The sequence below is a fragment of the Argiope bruennichi genome, chromosome 7, assembly GCF_947563725.1.
Source record: "Argiope bruennichi chromosome 7, qqArgBrue1.1, whole genome shotgun sequence".
Classification (NCBI taxonomy): Eukaryota; Metazoa; Arthropoda; class Arachnida; order Araneae; family Araneidae; genus Argiope; species Argiope bruennichi.
In genome coordinates, this window is record NC_079157.1 from 51659100 (window position 1) to 51678932 (window position 19833).

Consider the following 19833-nt stretch of genomic DNA (forward strand, 5'->3'; position numbering starts at 1 on the left):
TCTTTAGTCAATATTAACTGCAACTCTCGCATTTACGCCGCTCCCGCTCTATAAGATAATTTTCGTTTTCATGCTTATAGAAATTTTGATACATATATACACCTAAATATTTCTTTTTTCTTTTTTGAACGATAAAAGTTAGTTATAGTATCAAAATAAATTTTGTACTATATTAAAACTGTAACTTATTTCCATTACAATTCATTAAAACACGTTTTTATGTTAATAGAATTAAAATATATCTTAGTTTCAGACAGCCCAATAATTCAAATGTTCCGAATTTAAAATTAGTAACTGCCAGTGGATTATTTCCTATCAAAGAGCCTTTAAATAATTCATTTGCTTTAATTATTCAGCATTCTAACTATTTGTTTTAGCCATGTACTTTATGATTAAATACACATCAGTTTCAATTAACCCTTTAAAAGGCCATTTTTTTCTAGTTGTATGTTAAAATATTTTGAGGTTTGAAATTAGAATAAGAAAAGGGATTCATTTAGCTTATTAGATAAATTAAATTTGATTAATTAATTAATTTGGTTAATTAATAATTAAGTAACAAATCAAGACACATCATTTTATCTGAGATAAAGAACTGCATCTAAGTTTCTAACTGCTTTTAAGTTTCTTTCTGCATCTAAGTTTCTGACTTACTAAAAAAATTTATCAGAACTTATACCAACCTACAAAAATTCATACAAAGATTGATAAATTTGGTAGGAAGCATACTTCCCATGGCCATAGAAAGAGTTAAAAGAAACATAATTTAATAAGCAAGATTTAAAAGCTTAATTAAAAAAAAATTTTGTTTTTATTCATAAAAATTATAGATATTCTGCTGATTTTTAACTACTTTGCTGAATATTTAGAGGGATTTCATTTATAAGTCACATTAATCTAAGTCTTCTTGTTATATATATATATTTTCTTGGGAGTTTGAAGCTTGTCAGAAAATAGTTGATATATCATATTTTGAATAATCATTCAAAAAAACTCTTATTAATTACAGTTGTTGAAACAAGTACATTAACTGTAAATTTTTTATATAGATTTTTTCCCCCATAATTCAGTTATAAATTTGAAAAATTTTTGTGTTTAAATGATTATTTTTAAAACCGCAAATTAATATTTAATTTCTTTATATTTTTTCTCAGGGAATAGTTATAATAATGATAAATAACAGTGAGATTTCTGTTGGTATAAAATATTAATTTTCATTGTAATACTTCATCATTTAAAGGAAGGAATGAGGTTTGTTTTCCGGCGTATGCTCCTGAACGGATTCTTAGCTTGTGCCGGGTTCACAAAAATCAGAACTCGAACTTCATCATTTAAATAATCAGCTTAAATTCTATATGCAAATATTGATATTTTATTGTAATTATTAATATTTGTCAGTCTGTTTATGGGCTTATTTACTTGATATTGTGAGCAGTTGCTCTCTGTGCAATAACTTTTCATTTCACCTATCTAATTAAAACTCATTAAAATGATTACAAGATAAAAATTTTTAAAAACTTAATCTGACTTCAGAAATGTTTTGCTGCTTTTTTTCACTGTTATCTCATAATTATCTGTTTAAAGAAAATAAACTACAAAATTCACTCCTTTATGAATAATTATTAGATTTCTTGAAGCTATTTTTATTGTAACCTATTTCTTCTTCCTCATTTTATTGCTTATTTTTTTCCCCAGATCTGACAATGGCAGCTGAATTCCATCGTAAAACAGCTGCTTTATTTGAAGAATTTAAAAAGAGGTAATTTTATTAATGATATATTAATAAAATCTATATCATTTGTTAGCTGCCTTTGACCATCAGTTGGTTTACCAAAATATGAATCATATTAAGTCAATTCAATTCTTATATATAATATGATATTCATGATTTTCTCATCAATGTATTTTGAAGTATCAAATTATGACAAATAGATAAATTGAGTTATTTTAATATTATTATATTTATTTTATTAAAGTGATTATTAACTCCAACAATAGAAATAGCATCACATTTGTAATTATTCATGTTATATATCTAATTGCTCAATGTCAGTAACTTCACTTTCTTTTCTGTCTTATAAAATGGCCCTTGACTCTAACATTAAAGTAATACTGCTACTTTTATGTAACAACATAATAAATGAATGAAAATATGTTGATAACAAAATTAAAAGATAGTAATTGTAGAGAATCTTATTCAATATGTCCTTGAAAATTTTGTTCATACATATCAAAAGAAAGAAAACAAAAAAGAAACAATAAGAAAGTAATAATTCATAATAACATTGTCTATGAATCTGATGAAAATAAGCAGAATCTTCATTTCTTAGTTTCCAACAGTAAAAGAAAACACATATACACATACACAATTAAATAACTGTAGAAAAAATGAAAACAGTTTAAATTTTCTTGTGAAAAAATTCAAAATGATATTGATGATCTTTAGAAAATTGTTGAAATTCATGAAAAAAATTACACAATTAAATTGGTATCATTAAAATGTTTTTTTTTCTCTCTATTTTCAAATGATGGAAAAATTATTCACATGTGATGTATATTTCTATAAGTTATTGATGGAAATATGCAGCTTTGTTTAATTTTTACTAATTGAATTTTTAAAAAAAATCTCTGTGGTGCATCTTCCAGGATATTGGAAAATTGGTGCTAGATCTACAAAATTTGGCAGATCTAGGTGCTACATTCTGTACTTGGAAGTGCCAATACATGGATACACAATCATTTTTATTGTTAGAAGAGATTGTTTTCCAGAAAGCAGTATTTCATACTTTTGACAGTTTATCTAATTTTAAAGAAATAATGACTTGCAAAACAGTGCAAAATATGATTAATTTCAAATTTGATTTTCTTATGCAAAAACTTAGTTTTTTTTTCTTAATTTGCATTTTTAAAAAGGTGTATAAATGGAACTCCAAATGAATCCACCACAGAATTTTCTTTCTATGAACTGAATGCCAACCAATTTGAATTTACCAATAATAATAATAATAATTTAATTTGGTTTTTGATAATAAAAGCATTATCAGTCTTCTGTGTGTGTGTCTGTACAAAAAGCTGTATTTGTTATTTATGAAAAAACATCTTCAGTTTGTAAAAAGCTTGAGAGTATATAGAAATAGAATTAGGAAAACTATGTATGAAGCTTCAAGGAATTTTATGTTATTCAATTTGAAGAAATCATAAAAAGTACTTTTATTTCATGTTTTTTTTTTTTTTTTTAATCTTATAGACTGAAGAGGTGGGGAAAAAAATAATTTTTCTTCAATAATAGTAAAATTTGCTATTTTTGAATAGTATTTTTTCTGTCATTGAATAGAAAAAAAATTCCTCACCCTTTTCATTTTGATGGGATATGTAATTATGTTTTATTTTATTTTTTAGCTTGTTATTTCGATTACCTTAATTCAATTTTTTATAGTTAAAGTAAAGAATATAAAAATTAAATTAATTTATTTGATTCTGAAAACACTTTAAATACCTATTGTAATACAATAGGTACTCAAATATCTATGTCTCCAAAAAAGTTTACAAAAAAAATGTATCCCTGCAAACTCCAATCTGTTGGATATTTTTTTAACATGTCTTTTATAGCTACTCTTCTGGTTGATTATTGTAGTGTTGAATTAACTTTTTCCCCTGTTATTCTTTTTATTGGCTATAATCAGAAAAAAGCAGAATATTTCATTCAGAATTACAATAAAAGGAATAATATTTATTTTTAAATTTTTCTTTTACAATTTGAGAGAAATATGGTAATAAGTTCTTTCAAATAGAATCTAATCTTTTGAAACATAATTATTCCATAATGTTATGATTTAACTTATTGGGGGATTTTACTTCTTTAAGGTTTATGAGACAAAGAAAAGTTGATTAAAATTATGATTGTTATATTTAATATTACAATTTGTTTTTGATGGCGACCAAAAAAGCGCCAAGAAAAAATTTCACCAAATTATGAAAATATACTCAAGTGCATTATTATTTATTATTATTAAATCACATGTTATAAAGCTTGATGATTAAAATTGATCAATTGGCAAAATTTTTCTTGTCACTTTTTGGTCGCCGTTACAACTGTCAAGTACTGTTTTAATAAAAATGCTTATTTGTGCTTATTATCTAATAATACATGAAAATAAAAAATTCTTATATTATTTCAGTATCCACTCTAAACATGTTATTAACTATAGTTATTATTTATTGCTATTAATACATTGTTTGAAAATGTAATTTTATTTAATTTTAAAGTATTTACTTAAAATTAAGTAAAAATCTATAAGTTCAAAAAAAAATTTTTTTACTATTTTTCAATTATTAAAAATCTTATATTTAATTATTTACAGAGAACTTCATTTTTTGAATACTGAGGTGAATTTAAATAGCACTGTGAGTTGGAAAAAGTAAGAATAAATATATAGTTTTTTTTCATCTTTTGAATTTATTTAATTTATGAAATTCTTGCCATGAATTATTTTCACATTTAATTATTATTTGTGATACTTAGTGCTGATTACTCATTATTCAATCCAAGCAACATTTTAAGGCAATTTTTTTAAGATTTAAAAATGATTTTAAAATTCTTAATTATATACTTTTGATGTGCATTATAAATTTAGATTTTATTAAATCCTAGTTTCATTCAACAAGTTATGCATTTTGTTATCAGAAAATTGATTGCTCCATGTGAAATTAAAGGCAAACAGAATTTCTCTATAATGTATCAAATTATGAAAAATAAATGCAACAACTTGATTACAAATATATTTCATATAAATTACATTATAGTCTTTTTATTTTTAAATTTTTATAATCTATATAAATAATATATATTGATGTCAGCTAATTGTTTCATGATTTATAATCCTGAAAGAGAATTTAAATTCTATCTAATATATTGCAATTCTTTTAAAAGATGTACTTTTTAAAATTAATTGTTTATTTTGATGAAAACTATTTATCTCAGTTTAAATGAAATAAATTATATGAAATTATGAAAACTAATTGTTTGCTTGGCTCTTTTTTATTGTAGAAATACATACTGTATATTTCTACGTATAAGCCAATAATTTTTTGAACTTTTTCTTAAGTTTAATTATGAAGGTCAGCTTATACACATATCTCTCAAAACATAGACACATACCAGGCATAAGCAATATATGATTAAATACAGCCCTTTTTTATAATTTATGAAAATAAGTTTTTTTTTTTCATAAAAATGAAATGTTTTGTTTTCAAAGTTGTATATTATTTCTGGATTTTTTTTCCTTATCACACTCTTGAACTTAATTTTTATTTATAGGGAAATGCTGAGCAACCATACTGTTGCTATAATTAATACAGTTACCAGTAGTTTGAAAGTTGTTGTATAAGAATTTCTATTCCAGCTCATCTTTCAAACAAATAAAAGATAAATAAATAAGTAAATAAAATGGCGCAAAAATAATGTTAGCACAATTACAATAGACCACATATAAGTCAACAAATGAATTGAAAAAATTGTGCTAGCTTTAGATAGGATTAACGAATTAAAACTTTTGTCATTTGTAATTAGTATTTTATTTTAAGAAAGTTTGATTGAAAAATATTCCACTCATTTTACCTTTTTCGGCAGTTTTATTTGCCCTCTTGGTGACATGTTTAAATGTTACAGGACTTTTTAAAAACATTTTTATTTCATCTTATGTACAGAGTTTGAATTTTGGGCAAATTTTTAATGGAAAAAATGTACTTTCAGCTTATGAATGAGCTTAAAAACTGTTATGTTGTTTGAAATTTTAGATAATTGTTAGTTAACTGACGAAATAAGATAAAAATTAAAATTAATACAGTTGTGTTTTGTTATATATTAACTTGCTTGATTTCCAATCAGAAATTTAATTTTCTATTCTCCTCTCTCCTTCCTTTCATTTTGGAGAAAAAAAAGGAGAAAGTTTTTTTTTCTTTTTTTTGTTAAATAGTTTAAGTCATGTACAAAATGTATACTCGTTTTCAGAGATTTGACATTGTTTTATGTTTGATAAATTATGTGATTGTGTGACTCTTTTAGATGTCTTTTATTTTATTGTTTTCTTTGTTTAATGTCTGATGAATATGCATAATAATTTTTAATATTTTAGCACAGGTGTGATAAATAATTCTTTTAGGACTTTTGTTATAATAGAAATCAAATGTATGCTTATTTTTCAAAGATTTATCCTTTTTTTAAATTTTTTTTCTAGCAGTATTGACTCACCTCTCCAAGAATATTTGCAAAAAATAAATAAAAGAGAGCAAGAAACTGAAAAGAATTATAAAGATTTGATGAGACAAATGGAAGAATTAGGTAAAAGAACTGACCAAATGACTATGAAATTGGAGAAACTTAATGCATTAAGAGTAAGTATACCAATATTTGTACAGTCTTAACAAGAAAGAAAAAATATATATCAAATAAATTAAGTTACATTAAATAATAATATTTGTGAATTTCATTAAGTGATTTTATGCTATACTGGATTTGATTTTTTTTCTCTTGTTTGATTTTTAAAATCTGATTATTTTTGAAACTATGTAAGTTAATATTTAAATGTAGTTGTGTGTTTTAGTTGTTTTCAAAATTCGCTTTCCTAGAAGTGATTAGTTTTGTTTTTATTTTTTTCGTGACTGATAAGATCATAAATATGTTCAAAGGTTATTTATTTCTTATTTTTTTCTTTTAAATTATATTAAATATATATTTTAGTAAAAAAAACTATCACATTAAAAGCTTTTCAGGAAATATCCTATTTTATATATATAAAAAAAAACTTATAAATATTGTTAAAACTATTATATGTAATTTTATTTAATCATTTTTGTCTAGTATCAATATATTTCTTTCTCACAAATTTTTGAACAAAATCTATATTCATATAAAATTTCTCCATACTGTTAAAAAAAATTTAACCAGGATACTTTTTCTTGAAAAACCAACTCAACATAAATTAAATTATCAGAAACTAGTTTGTAGTGAGAGAAATGTTTTCACATCTGTTTGTCATTTATAATTCAATGAATAAAGCAAATGCCATTTCATTGAATTCTTAAAATAAAAAAAGTTTTTAGTGCAAAATACTGTATCTAAAATAATCCAAATAAGAAATGAATGTCAAATTCATCTTTTAACAAAAATAATAAGAACATTAGAAACTCATCAAAAAAGAAATTGAACATTAGAGGATTACTATGATTAATTTACAGTCAAAGATGGATTATGACATCCCTCCTCCAAACCTTAGACAATATTTTATAAGCTAGAAGAAAGGCAACTCTACAATTGGTTGGGCTATATGCGATTGTTTGATTGAATCTATTATGTAAAAGAATTAAATAAATTTGTTTATTTTTGTAATTCATTTTTATGGCTATACATATTCAATCTTTTTTTTTTTAATACTGCATAAATGTTATGTTATATTTATGAATACTGCATAATACATTCTATACAGTTGAGTCAAGATAGCATATTTATTATTGAGTACTATTTGTTATATATTATCAAAGAAGTTGCATTTACTATATGTATTATATAGAAAACATTATATGGTGAATACTTATGATAAATTTAATGCAGATGTTTGCAATCCGTGAAGCTGTAGGTAAAAATCTGCATTAATATTTCTTATAAAATTATTTAACTAAAGTTTGAAAAAATTTGTTCTAAAACACTTCTATGAAGTTAATTAACTGAAGTTTGAAATATCATCTCATTTAAAATAAAGTCATATGGCATTAAATTGCACAGTTTTATCCTTAATACCTATTCCTGTCTGATTTGTTGCTTTTTTCTGACTTCCAAGCATCTCCGAAAATTTCTGTTTGCAAGACTATATTCTTGAACATTACCCCTTTAAAATGATAACCTGTGTCCATCCCACTTATGAAATATGTACTGACTAATCGTGTACGATCAATATGATTCATAATACTTTTTCTATGGTTTTCCATTGAATTTCACATTTCTTCATAAAAGAAGATGAATTAGGAAGCAAATACACCATTCACTTAGAGGTTATAATCTCAATGTAATTCAATGATACCTTTGATTTAATGAAAACAGCTAAGTTGATCTGTTAACTTTGAAAAATTAATGAATCTTATCTTTTGAAATAATTATATTATATTAAAAAAAACTTTTATTGTTATAGAGAAATCATCTAAACTATTTAATCATGATTTCAATTTTTTAAGTATTTTTAGTTTATAAATGTATTTTTCTGATAGCACATTTTTATAGTAGAAGTAAAAATTTTGTTTTAAAAAGCAGTTTTTAAATTTATTAAAACATAAATTTTGTTCTCTTTGAAGTATGGAAGAATCATGAATTTTTTTTTCTAAATTAATAAATGCTTTAGAAGAATTATATTAGAGTAAAGAATTATATGTACAGAAGAAAAATATTATTTTCAGAAAAGAATCACTGTTCTTAAAAAATTATAAATTTAAACAAAAACCAAGTTTTTGAAGTTTATAATAAGCATCTTAATTGTTATTGAGAGGTATGATTTATTTAAATGTTTAAATGATCCCAGAATTTTTTTCACAAAATCTAAAATATGTTTTATTTTATTTAAGTTTCTTTAAATTCAGTTAATTATATTAATTATTTCTTGAAATTCAATCTTTTATATCAATTATGTTTGAAATTATAGTTTAATGAGAGATTTTTTTATGCTGAAGTTTGCTTTTTCTATTTTACATATCTCTCTGTATAGAACAAATCAGAAACATTTAAATTTTAAAATTTCTGTAGAAATGTGTTTGTTCTGATATGTTTGAATTAATGATCAGTGCATTCTTTTAGTCATTGTTCTAGTAAAATAAAGAATTGTAATTGCACTTTAATCATTTCTATTTGAAATTACAGTTATTATTTCCTCAATTAGATGAACAGTTTTTCTGAGTAGTTTTAAAGATAATGATTCAGGATATTATATTACAAGAGTTGTTAAGTGTACATTTAATTTTGAGGTGCACTTAAAATCTTTTAAATGTGTGTTTAGTTTTTAAATATATGTTTTAAGTTATAGTGTCTGTTTTTATGCTTAATATGTACAGTATAAACTCATCTAACTTACTATCAACTTGGTTTTAAAAAACCTTACAAATAAAAAAATGAAGTTTTTCAAGAGACTTTAATAAGTGTTTAAAATGTCCACTAGAAGTAAAATTTAAGGTTTTGAAAATGTCCGCTAAGGCACTACTTCTGTGAATTGACTTAGAAAACTTAAAAAAAAAAAAATTCTATTTCCACCCCCAACATAATCGAAGTTAATTGCAATTTTATAAAAATTTGGAACTTTTGAAATTAATATTAAAAGATTAAAAATCTGTGCATCATAAGATATTTATATGGTAATTTTAATTTTTCAGAATGTGGCTCTAAGCTCAAATATTTCTACCTGGCCTACTACTGAGGACACTTATGATAGGCCTTTCCAGTCTTACTACACTAATACTTTATTTCAGACTACTCCTAGAATCTTATCTTCAGGAGCTGCAGGTAGTAACTTTCCGTCAAGAATTCAGCCTGACATATCTGTCAGTAATCATTCATTTCTGCATTCATCCTCTAAACCTAATTATAACTCAGTAACTACTCAAACAGAGTATATTTTTTGTGATAATTGCAATTTTCCATTGATTCTGAATTCAGATATGCCAGTTTCAAACTTAAATTTTTCTTCCAAAACTTCTAATAGAACTATTAGCAAAGAAAGTGAACAGAATCTATCTCATAATTTTGCAGGAACTCAAGAAAATGTAGATTTTCCAAGGGAAACTGTTGTAACAAAAACTATTATAGAAAATCGCAAGTCAATTCCTAAATCAAATTATAACTTTTCTGATGCTCAAGTAAATGATCATGAGGATTCTATGTTCATGAATGAAAGAACATCATCTGGAATGGCAGAAGTCAGTTTAAAAGAACAAGAATTAATAAATAGACATTTAGAAAAAAGAATGTCCAAGAATTATATTGATAATACAGTTACAAGTGAATTGACAAATGAGCCAGTTCAAAAAAGAATGTCTGAAGGTTATAGTGATAATGTAGTTACAGATGAATTAACAAATATGTCTGTCCAAAAAAGAATGTCAGAGAATTATATTGATAATGTAGATATAGAAGAACCAGAAAATGTACAATTTCAAAAAAGAATGTCAGAGAGTTATATTGATAATGTAGATATAGAAGAATCAGCAAATGTACCAGTTCAAAAAAGAATGTCAGAGAGTTATATTGATAATGCAGTTACTGGTGATTATGTTACTCACACTGAAGAAAAACAATATGTTGAAATACAGGATAGTGATTTACTATCAAATGATGGAAATTTTGAACAGACGATTTCAAAAAGTGATGATGAAAGTATGCAGCGTGAATTTGACTTTCTGGAATCTGATAAAAGTCCAAAAAAGCAATCTTTGCATCAAGTGTCTGCTAATAATCAAATGATTGAAGGTATAACCTATAATGAAAGATATGAAACTAATCAACCAGAAGCAAACTATCACACTCAGTCACATACTAATCAGTCATTGAAGGTTCAGGAAATCTCTGGAAATGGTAAAAAGATAGAAGGAGCTAGTAGTAAGGATTCAATCTATAGTACAGGTAAATAATTGTTCTATATCAAATAAATTGAATTCATTTAATTTGTTTTGAATATATTTATTTTTGTTGCAAATGATATTTTTCATTGAAAAAGTATACTATCTTTTCATCATTATTTTCATCAATATCCTTGTGACTGAGATTTTGGTTCGGTTAGTTGGTTATCATTGTGCCATTTTTCTTCCTTTTTTTAATTCTTTATTTATCACCTTTGTCAACATGAATTTATATTCTTTATTATTTTGATTTGAAATTAAATGAGTAACTAGGTTAAAATTAATATTTACTAACTGGCTGCTGCTTTAGATGTTATTAGCTTTTTAATTATATCTAAATGAAGCCTCAAGATACTATTTTTTAAAAAATAATGATATACTGGTTTAAAGATTGCTGTATTTCATTAGCAAGACAATGAAAGCAGTTGTTGATTTAATAATTAAATGCAGTGCTCTTTATGAGACCCCTTTTTTTAATAATTGGTCAATTTAGTTTCCCATTTCAAAACAATTTTAATTTTACTAACATGTTACTAATTTATTTTATCTATTTCCTACTTTAATATGTTTATTAAAATTTATACTCTCTGTATATATTTTATTATTTTATTTATTTTTTATATATTTTATATAAATTATATATGCATATATATTATACTATTTGCTTGGGTTATTGGTTATATTTAATTTCAATTAAATCTTTAACTTCATATACATTATTCACTCAAATTATCAGTTATTAAAACTATGTTATTTTAATTGTCTTTCATTCATTATGTGCATAAATCTTTTCAATGCAGACCAGTCCCATGACATGATAGTGCTATTAAAAATATAAATGAGTGGCTCATCCACCTAAACTGTGCGGTATTGTAATTTTACTATTCTATCATCTTGTAAATTACGCAGATTTAAACAGAATCCTTCTTCCTTAATTTTCAATAATTGAAGAAAATTAAGTGGGGAAACATTTGATGATACAATAAAAACTGTTTGAATTTTAAGACAATAAAGTAATTTGTTGATAGGAATTAGGCTTTTTAATTTCTAGAATTCAGAAAATTTTTGCATGAATCTCTATTTTTTATTAAAATAGAATAATTAAAGAGACATTTTTTTTTTAAATTTTGAAGTAGTGTTCTTTGTGCAATGCATTTCTTTAACTTTTTAATCTAAATGTTTATACATCTAATTATATCAAAGAGAAAAAGAAAGGCAGTTTTTAAAAATATGTTTGCTTTAATAATTTTCATTATTTCATTCTGAAATTAAACTTTAATTGTAAGTACAAAGACTTAATTGTATTAAAACCCTATCAGCCCTAGGCAGTTGCTACTTGGAAATCAGCTACTAACACAGATAAGGAATTGGAACTATTTAAAAGATATTTAGAACTTTCTGCTTAATTCTGTAATAAGAATAAATTTCATATACTTTTGTGGTGCATTTTTCCACATCTGTATATAAAGGCAAAGAACTCCTCTTCATTTTTGCCTCTGAATTACCCTAAGAAAAAAGTTAACTTTTAGATTACTGGAAAATAGAATATGGAGAAAAATTTTTATGGTTATATGGAAAAAAAAACAAAAAAAAAACTGAACTGTGTGTGTATTTTTTTTATCTCGTATTTGATAGATAATATCTGTGATTTGTTTCAACCTCCTTAACATTGCCTATTTTTTTTTTTTTTCCTTCATTAGAAATAAACTTATTTATTGCACATGTAACACTCGTAATAGGACACAGGGGTACACTTTTTATTGAGTGATTGAAGAAAAGACATTAATTAAGTCCATTAATTCCTAATTATATTGTTGTTGTTCCTTATGGCACTTTTCATAGAAAAGCCTGCTGATGAAGTCAGAGATTTTTAAGCTAAGTTTGTGCTGTAGTTTCTGAGGGTAAAGGCCCCTGAGCACCCTAGGTTCAGAAGTCTGATTTCTAGCTCATATGAAGATGACACTCACTTGCACAACCCCTTTTTACAGGGGGGCTCTTTCACACATAAAACAACCATGCCGAACCAGGACTCGAAACTGGGATGCCCAGAGCAGGCGAAGACGCGCCACCTCTAGGCCAGGACGCAAGCATTCCTAATTATTTAATGGTACAGCATTTGGACTTGCCTAATGCGCAGTTAGAGAGTGTAGGGAGAAATTTTATATAAAATCTGCATGACCTATAAGGAAAAGTTTAATATTTACTGTTTCTAGTAATGTAATTAAAATATTTTATTTGTTAGATAAGCATTTAAATAATGGTGCTTTTTTTTTATCTGAAACAATTTTAATTAAAATGTTGTTGTTTTTTTAAGAGTCCTGATACTTATGTGCAACATCAATATTAATATTTTAACTATACCACTGGTATGAAATACAGAATGCTGTTAATTGTTAAATTCTATTTATTTATCTTGATTTTGTTGACCCCTGCAATGTGATAATTTAAATGAACTTTTTCCTTTTTTACAGTGCAGAGGCTATACCACTTAGCTATTAGAATATCATTTCATTGAATGGATTTTCCTGCTTTTTAATCACACAGTTGTTAGCTGAGAAGAGTAATGAGCCCACAAGAAACACAAAATGACAAGGACCTTATTATTTTACGGCTTTAAAGAAGACAGGGTCTTTCTTGTCTCTTTGATTCCCAATTAAAAAAAATAATAATAACTTTTGAGTTCAACCCATTGAGAAGCAACATAACTTGCAGAACCATCTCTTTTCAGAATTTCTTCTAGCTGGGCAATAATTTGATAGCCTATTGGCAGTAAAATATTTTATAAGCTGGACAATAAAAGGCAGCATGAATTTCAATATTTTTTTCTAATTAATTTTTAAACAAATAATCTTTCATTTTATTAAAGAAATTTTATTTAACACAAAATATCAAAAGTGTAGCTGAAATGTTAAAGCCTTATTTGCTGTGAAATGGTAGATTGTAAAATTTAAAAAAAAAATGATTAAAGAATCAATCATTTTTTCCTAGGTCTTCCTACTCCATCTGCTCACTTTGAAAATGCTTCAATTGTCTCAGAATCGGATAGCCTTTCAGAAGAGACACCTTTGACTGGTAGTTAATTGTTGTTATTATTATTTCTTTTTTACCTTTATAAAATAATTGTGAAAGAAATTTATTGATTTATTCAATTTCAGGTTCGATATTTTAATTGTCTTTCTGTTACAGCAACTGCCGCTTACCAAGCATTGTTAGGTAATGTCAGTGTCAATAAACCTAAGCAGAAAAGTGCTCCAATCTCTGATTCCGAAACTGAAGATGAAATTGAAAATGCTCTGGCTAATGCTGTTAGAAGAACTAGTCATATGTAAGTTGCGCTTTGTAACACATCTTATTTTCTCTTGTAGAAAAACGGGGTACTATAATCATTAAAAAAAAAAATCTTCGAAATGTTGATGAATTTCTATGTTTCTGACATCTTACCGGAAGACATTTTTTATTTTCTAGCATATGAAATGTACAAAAAGAAGGTATTGTAATCTTCGAAAAATTCAAACTTGAGATTTTTACCTATCTCCATGTTTCAGAACTCCTTGAGTAGCAAAAAATGGATTTTTGGAACTGTATGAATAACCGAATAACTCGTATAACTGAATAACCTGTGAACCGAATAACTCAAAAACTCTTTGAGTGAGACGGATCTCATTCACTATATGGACTTTAAATAAAATGTGCATATTTCTATTAAATTTTGCACGAAATCCATCAAAAGAAACATATCTTTTCCTTTGACCGAGTATAAGATAACCACCGAAGAAACAGAGCTAGTTAGATGAAATCTGGTACTCAGATTTAGCATCTATAATATTGTTCTGTATCAAATTTTGAATCAAATTGTGCGAATATCTGTATATCAACTTTGCATGCATGTAATTCAGAAACGCGATGGCTTAAATCAATGAAATTTGGTCTTATGACTACAATTATAAAATTTTATTTCCAGACGGTCGGGAAAAAGACTTTCAAAATACTTATTCGATTTGCTAATACTTGAATATTTATTACAACTCTTCAATTAATCGCCAAGGATTATACATTGAGAGGTTCTTCCGCAGCCATTATTTGCCAATAGTATACGATTAATAATATACAAGTGCCTAACAGTTTTCTTTACCATACTACGATGACACAACTTTCATGTACGGAACTCGAAAAATAAAAATAGAATACAAAAAACAAATTTTAGCGAAATGGCTGAATGTAGCGCGAACGGCAGCAATAGCGTTTCCAATCTAAAGTTTCCGAGGAACGCTGCAGCAAATTAACGGAAATATAGAAAAAAAAATGTCAATAAATGCAGTAAAATGAAATGCATGCAAAAATATTTAATCGAAAATATGAAAGTAAGCAGAGGTACGCACAACAGGAAAAAATCAAGGGGAAATGAACAGGAAAGTTCGAAATACAGTAGCATGCAGTAACATAAAAAAAAAAAAAAAAAAAAAAAAAATGGCGGCTATGTAACCCTAAACAAAGCACCACCTAAAAATTGCCAACTTCGCAAGGCGCCAAATGACTGTATACCAAAGCTTAGCCCTAAATTAAAAATTATTTTGCAGTTATTTTTAATGATTTCTAAATATCTTTTTGATTCCGCATGACATTCCCATGTCATATCGGGTGGAGGCTAGACCTTAAGTCTAAAGCTAATTTTTCCTCTTAGATGTTATGCCACGGGCAACGCTGTGCGAGTACGGCTAGTGCAAGAATATGCAAAAAAATTTTAGGTGAAATCACTCTCACTGGTTTTGGAATTGTATCCATCTGTGAATTTGATAGAACTCAGAAATGTATTAAGGTAGACGGATAAAAATTTGGCAAGTGGTCTTTATAGCGAAATTGTACATTTCTGTCTGATTTTGGAAGAAAATCATCGCCAAGGAATCTGTTTGTCTGAAATCATATGAACACGATAACTTAAAAATAGAAATAGCTAGATAGAGCAAATTTGGAACGCAGTTTGTGACTGTGCATGAACACGCCATGCAAACACGGTAATTCGATTGCAACAGCTTAGAAGAGAGACATTAGGTATGAAGTCTTGAGACCAAAATGATAAATCTGATCTGCAATCTGACGAAAGGAATCTTCCAAAATGCTTGCTCGAGTGTCTTCTTTATATTATGTAGCAGAAACATCTGAATGAAGTAGTGAGAGATCACTCCACTGAGAAAAACAGATGTTGGTCATTCTCATTTGAGTTGTTACCTCTTCTAAATAGACCCGAAATCCAATTCCAAAGTCGATAAAAATATGAAGACTAGTGATGATCTTGACTTGGTCTACAAGGCCTGCGATTTTATGTTAGGAATCGGCACGGGAGAATCTTGGGGAGGTGGCTCTTGGTTTTATTTCCGAATCCTTTCTCTTGGCGAAACAAAATCGTAGGAAAAGTTTATTTCTAATTTAATATCATTCTCAGAAATATTTTATCCAAAACATTCCTCAGAAATAATTTTTCGTGACATTTGCACATATCTTTATTAGCCACCAGTATATAGACAAAATCGGATACCGTAAGTTAAGCAGAAAAAATGAACAGCAGGAAAAAAATGAATAATATTTTTACTTTATTTCCACTATTCTTTAACATTCTGTATTTTCTAAGCCAGAAATCACGTATTTTTCTTTCTTTTAGTGCGTTTGATGCAGCTGTCTTAGATTCAAAGGCTGAGAAAAGAAAAGAAAGCATTCCAGAAAACAAAACCGAAAAGAATACAAAGTAATGCTTAGTTTTGTTAATATTTCTATTTCAGTGTTTGATTCGTTTTAATTTTTTTAAAATCTATTATATATTTGTTGATGTTAAAATGATCTAACTGACGATATTATTTTGTTTCACTGTAGACCTATCGATTCCATTTCTTCTACCAGACCTCAAAATAAACTTTCAAAGAATACTAGAAAAGGTAAATGTTTGTATTTATTCCTAAAAGATCTCCATGATTAGGTACTGTGTAACGAAAAGCGCGGATTATTGCTGTAAAACACAAATCATAACATTGTTTGGATTTACAGTGCTAATTAACGTGACACAGCAGTTTCTCCTGTGATATCGCCGTGTTAACATCAGCAGTTGGTCGATTGATCTTCGAAAAGTGATTTGCAAAATCGTTGACTATTATATGTATTTGGTTTTTAAAATTAAAAAAAATATTTGAACCTCGAATCCGAAACATTGCATCTAACGAATATTTTAACTCTGATTAATCTTTTTATTTTTAAAATTTGCTCTTAACTATATAGTAGCTATAAAGAATATACAGATATATGTGTGTAATAGTATCGCATTCAATAAGTAAAACAATAAATAATTTAAAATATTATGAAAAATGTAATATTTTTTTTACAAAAAATATGGAGATTAAATTATTTATTTGTTTACCGTAGATAAAATATTTTTTTTTAATTTTAAAGTGTGAAAAAATGATTTTTGTGCAATAATTTCGTTAAGGAAAAATTTATCAGTGAATAATATGTTGAAAATGCTCAACAGGCTCAATAAAGAATAGTGACACTTTATTCTACATGAATATTTTGTGGAAAAATACAGACGAAGCATACACAAGAACATTATTTGCAGTAAACAGCAGCACACAAGGAGCAAATCGCTATTATCAATTACAACCGCACGCACACACACACACACACAAAAAAAAAAAAAAAATTGAAAAACTACAAGCAGAGGCTTTACTAAATATTCATTCTCCCACTTCAATTATTAACTGCGCTTTTCTGTGCGTCTACTTTTATAGCTCCCGTAACAGATTATCGACTATTCTAGAACAAACGTTGGAACTCGAATCCAAATGGAATTATCGACAAGATTCGAGAATAACTGGGAACCTTTTGTCGCCCAATAGTTACCAAGTCCAGGATTCATTAAGTCATCATAGATTCAGCATCCATTAACAGCTATATGCAATGAGTGGAGAAGCAATATTAAATATTCTTAGCAATATGCTCAAAAAGTCTATGTGGAAAAACGATAAAATTTTATTTAATTTTATCTTTTATTAAAAAACTAACATTTAGGAAAGGTCTCTTCTAATGAGACTTTCTATTCAGTCAGTAACTACTTATCAAATTCAATCTTATATCCAATGTTTTGTCCTTTAATTGATTAGCTTTGAACGATTTTTCCATCATGGATGTTTTATTATACATATTGTTATTCACAGATAATATCCTGCGTGTAAACATTATCATGTTAATATTACTACAATGCTCCCATGTGTTAAGAAAAATCTATTTGATATTTCTCTATCCAGAGCCAATGTTGAATTTTTTTAAAATCTATTCATAAAAGCTTTTTAAAAAGATTGTAGGAATGACATTTAAAATTCGGTCCCCCCCCCCTTCAACGTTGGGCTCTTATGCCAGTCATTACCAACTCATAAACTGCAAATGTTTCATTTTCATTTTCTGAATTTAATTTGAGTTGAGATTTCTTAGATGTGATCTGTTTTGAAATAAAAACAATCTCCAAAAAGCAGATCTTTTTTGCGATAGAATTGCGCTAAAACAACTTTTATACCTTAAAAATTTCATTTATTTATTAATTAAGTTACTCTTGGTACACTACTGATTCAAAAATGCTGTTATATTTATAAATGTTTATCACTTTCAGTCTTGGGTTTAGATACATCGTCTGGATCCGAAGTGGAATTAGAAGTAAAAAGCCCTGCCAACAAAATTGAAGAAGAGAGTGATGAATTTGATTTCTATGATTAATTGGGAGAGAAGTCTACGTATGTCGAACTATGTAAATAATATGTTAAAATATTATAAAATGAATTTCAAAGAATGCTGATAAATATTTTGATTAAATGTGTCATTAGTATATAATCAGTGTGTCTTCTTATTTATTTATTTTTTTTTCATTCTTAGTTTGTTGAAAATAGCAATAAAAGGGAGTAAAAAAATATAACGAAGTAATAAAATTATTTTTATTACATTTACATTTATTAATTTTTATCAAGAAAAAAATGATTAAATATACATCTCAGTTCGTTGCAGAGTATGTATATATATATATATATATATATATATATATATATATATATATATATATATATAACGGAATTCAAGTTCTGTTAAAACGATTGTATTTGAATTTATCTGGTCGTATTCAGCAACAACAACAACAAAAAAATCAATCGCTATGTAAACAAAATTTCTTCCTCCTTCTTTTAAATATGTTTAAATAAAGTGATAAGTGGTGAAGAATTAGCCAAAATCTTGAATTTCATCTGTAAAAAAGTATCCCGCATATATTCCCATTTTAATTAAAATTTGAATTAAATAATAAGTGAATAGCCCACGTCCAAAAAGGCGTTATTAAATTTAATCATTAGATCATTTCAAAATGTGCATCTACCAAAGTATTAAAAAATCGTCTGCCATGCTAGTAACTTATAATTGTATTTTTATATATTCGTTCAGAATCTTTTTGTCCTCATTTTTATCCATGATACATTTAATATTCGTATTTATTTTAGAAGATCAGTTTGAAATGTACACCTATCAAAGTATTAAAAAATCGTCTGCAATGCTAATAACTTTTAACTGTAACTTTATATGTTTCTTCCAGAATTTTTTGCCTTCATTTTGTCCGTGACATATTTTAATATTCGTATTTGCTTATTGACTTAATATACAAATTTGCTCACTTATATAAAAATAAATGATTATGTTTATGAAATGCAGAGAGTTTTACTATCGAATCCGTTTCAAATACGAAGAAAATTAAAAATACTTAAATCTTAAATAAAGTAAAATTAGAAAGTTTTTGCCATGCATATAAAGTGACTTTTTAAATAGACACAGTGAAAGTAAACGAAGTTCTACGTTTTGACTTTTTATTTTTCCTAGAAAACTGGTCGTAGATTCAAAAAGGTGTGTAAATAAATATATTGAATTACTCTGTTTGGTACTTATTAGTAACCAGTTTATGTTTTAAAAAAGAGATGAATTAGGTCTAACAATTAAAAACTTCAGTACATACAGAATTCTCCTTTGTAATTTTTACTAATGCCGCAACGTGCAAATACGGTATCTCCCTGATTTTTGATAAAACAGTTTTCCGTATAGATAAATATATGTTATTATTTCATTTTTTGTGATGACATTTATAACCAACGGGAATGGTCTTCCCAAAACTTT

At 26.4% G+C, this 19833-nt stretch overlaps 2 protein-coding genes across 3 annotated transcripts in view; one reads left to right on the top strand and one right to left on the bottom strand.

Moving 5' to 3' along the window:
• Positions 1-19833, bottom strand: part of LOC129976113 (adipocyte plasma membrane-associated protein-like) — a 49052-nt gene that overhangs the window by 15901 nt on the left and 13318 nt on the right. The gene's annotated exons all lie outside the window — the stretch shown is intronic.
• On the top strand, positions 18-18516 carry LOC129976112 (uncharacterized). 2 transcript variants are annotated; one of them, XM_056089498.1, is made up of 10 exons: positions 18-137; positions 1696-1759; positions 4362-4418; positions 6237-6393; positions 9409-10654; positions 13639-13722; positions 13837-13975; positions 16307-16390; positions 16516-16577; positions 18299-18516. In XM_056089498.1, exons 2-10 carry the CDS (start codon positions 1704-1706, stop codon positions 18400-18402), a joined length of 1989 nt encoding a protein of 662 aa, XP_055945473.1. In that variant the 5' UTR covers positions 18-137; positions 1696-1703; the 3' UTR covers positions 18403-18516. The 2 variants fall into 2 exon arrangements, with proteins under 2 accessions (XP_055945473.1, XP_055945474.1); XM_056089499.1 differs by having other exon boundaries at positions 6240-6393.

Excerpts from the sequence above, each read along its gene's own strand:
- LOC129976112 (XM_056089498.1), top strand. The coding sequence starts at position 1,704 with ATGGCAGCTGAATTCCATCGTAAAACAGCTGCTTTATTTGAAGAATTT. Across the intron at positions 1,760-4,361 it reads TTTGAAGAATTTAAAAAGAG|AGAACTTCATTTTTTGAATA; the intron begins GTAATTTTATTA and ends AATTATTTACAG. Across the intron at positions 16,391-16,515 it reads AAAACCGAAAAGAATACAAA|ACCTATCGATTCCATTTCTT; the intron begins GTAATGCTTAGT and ends GTTTCACTGTAG.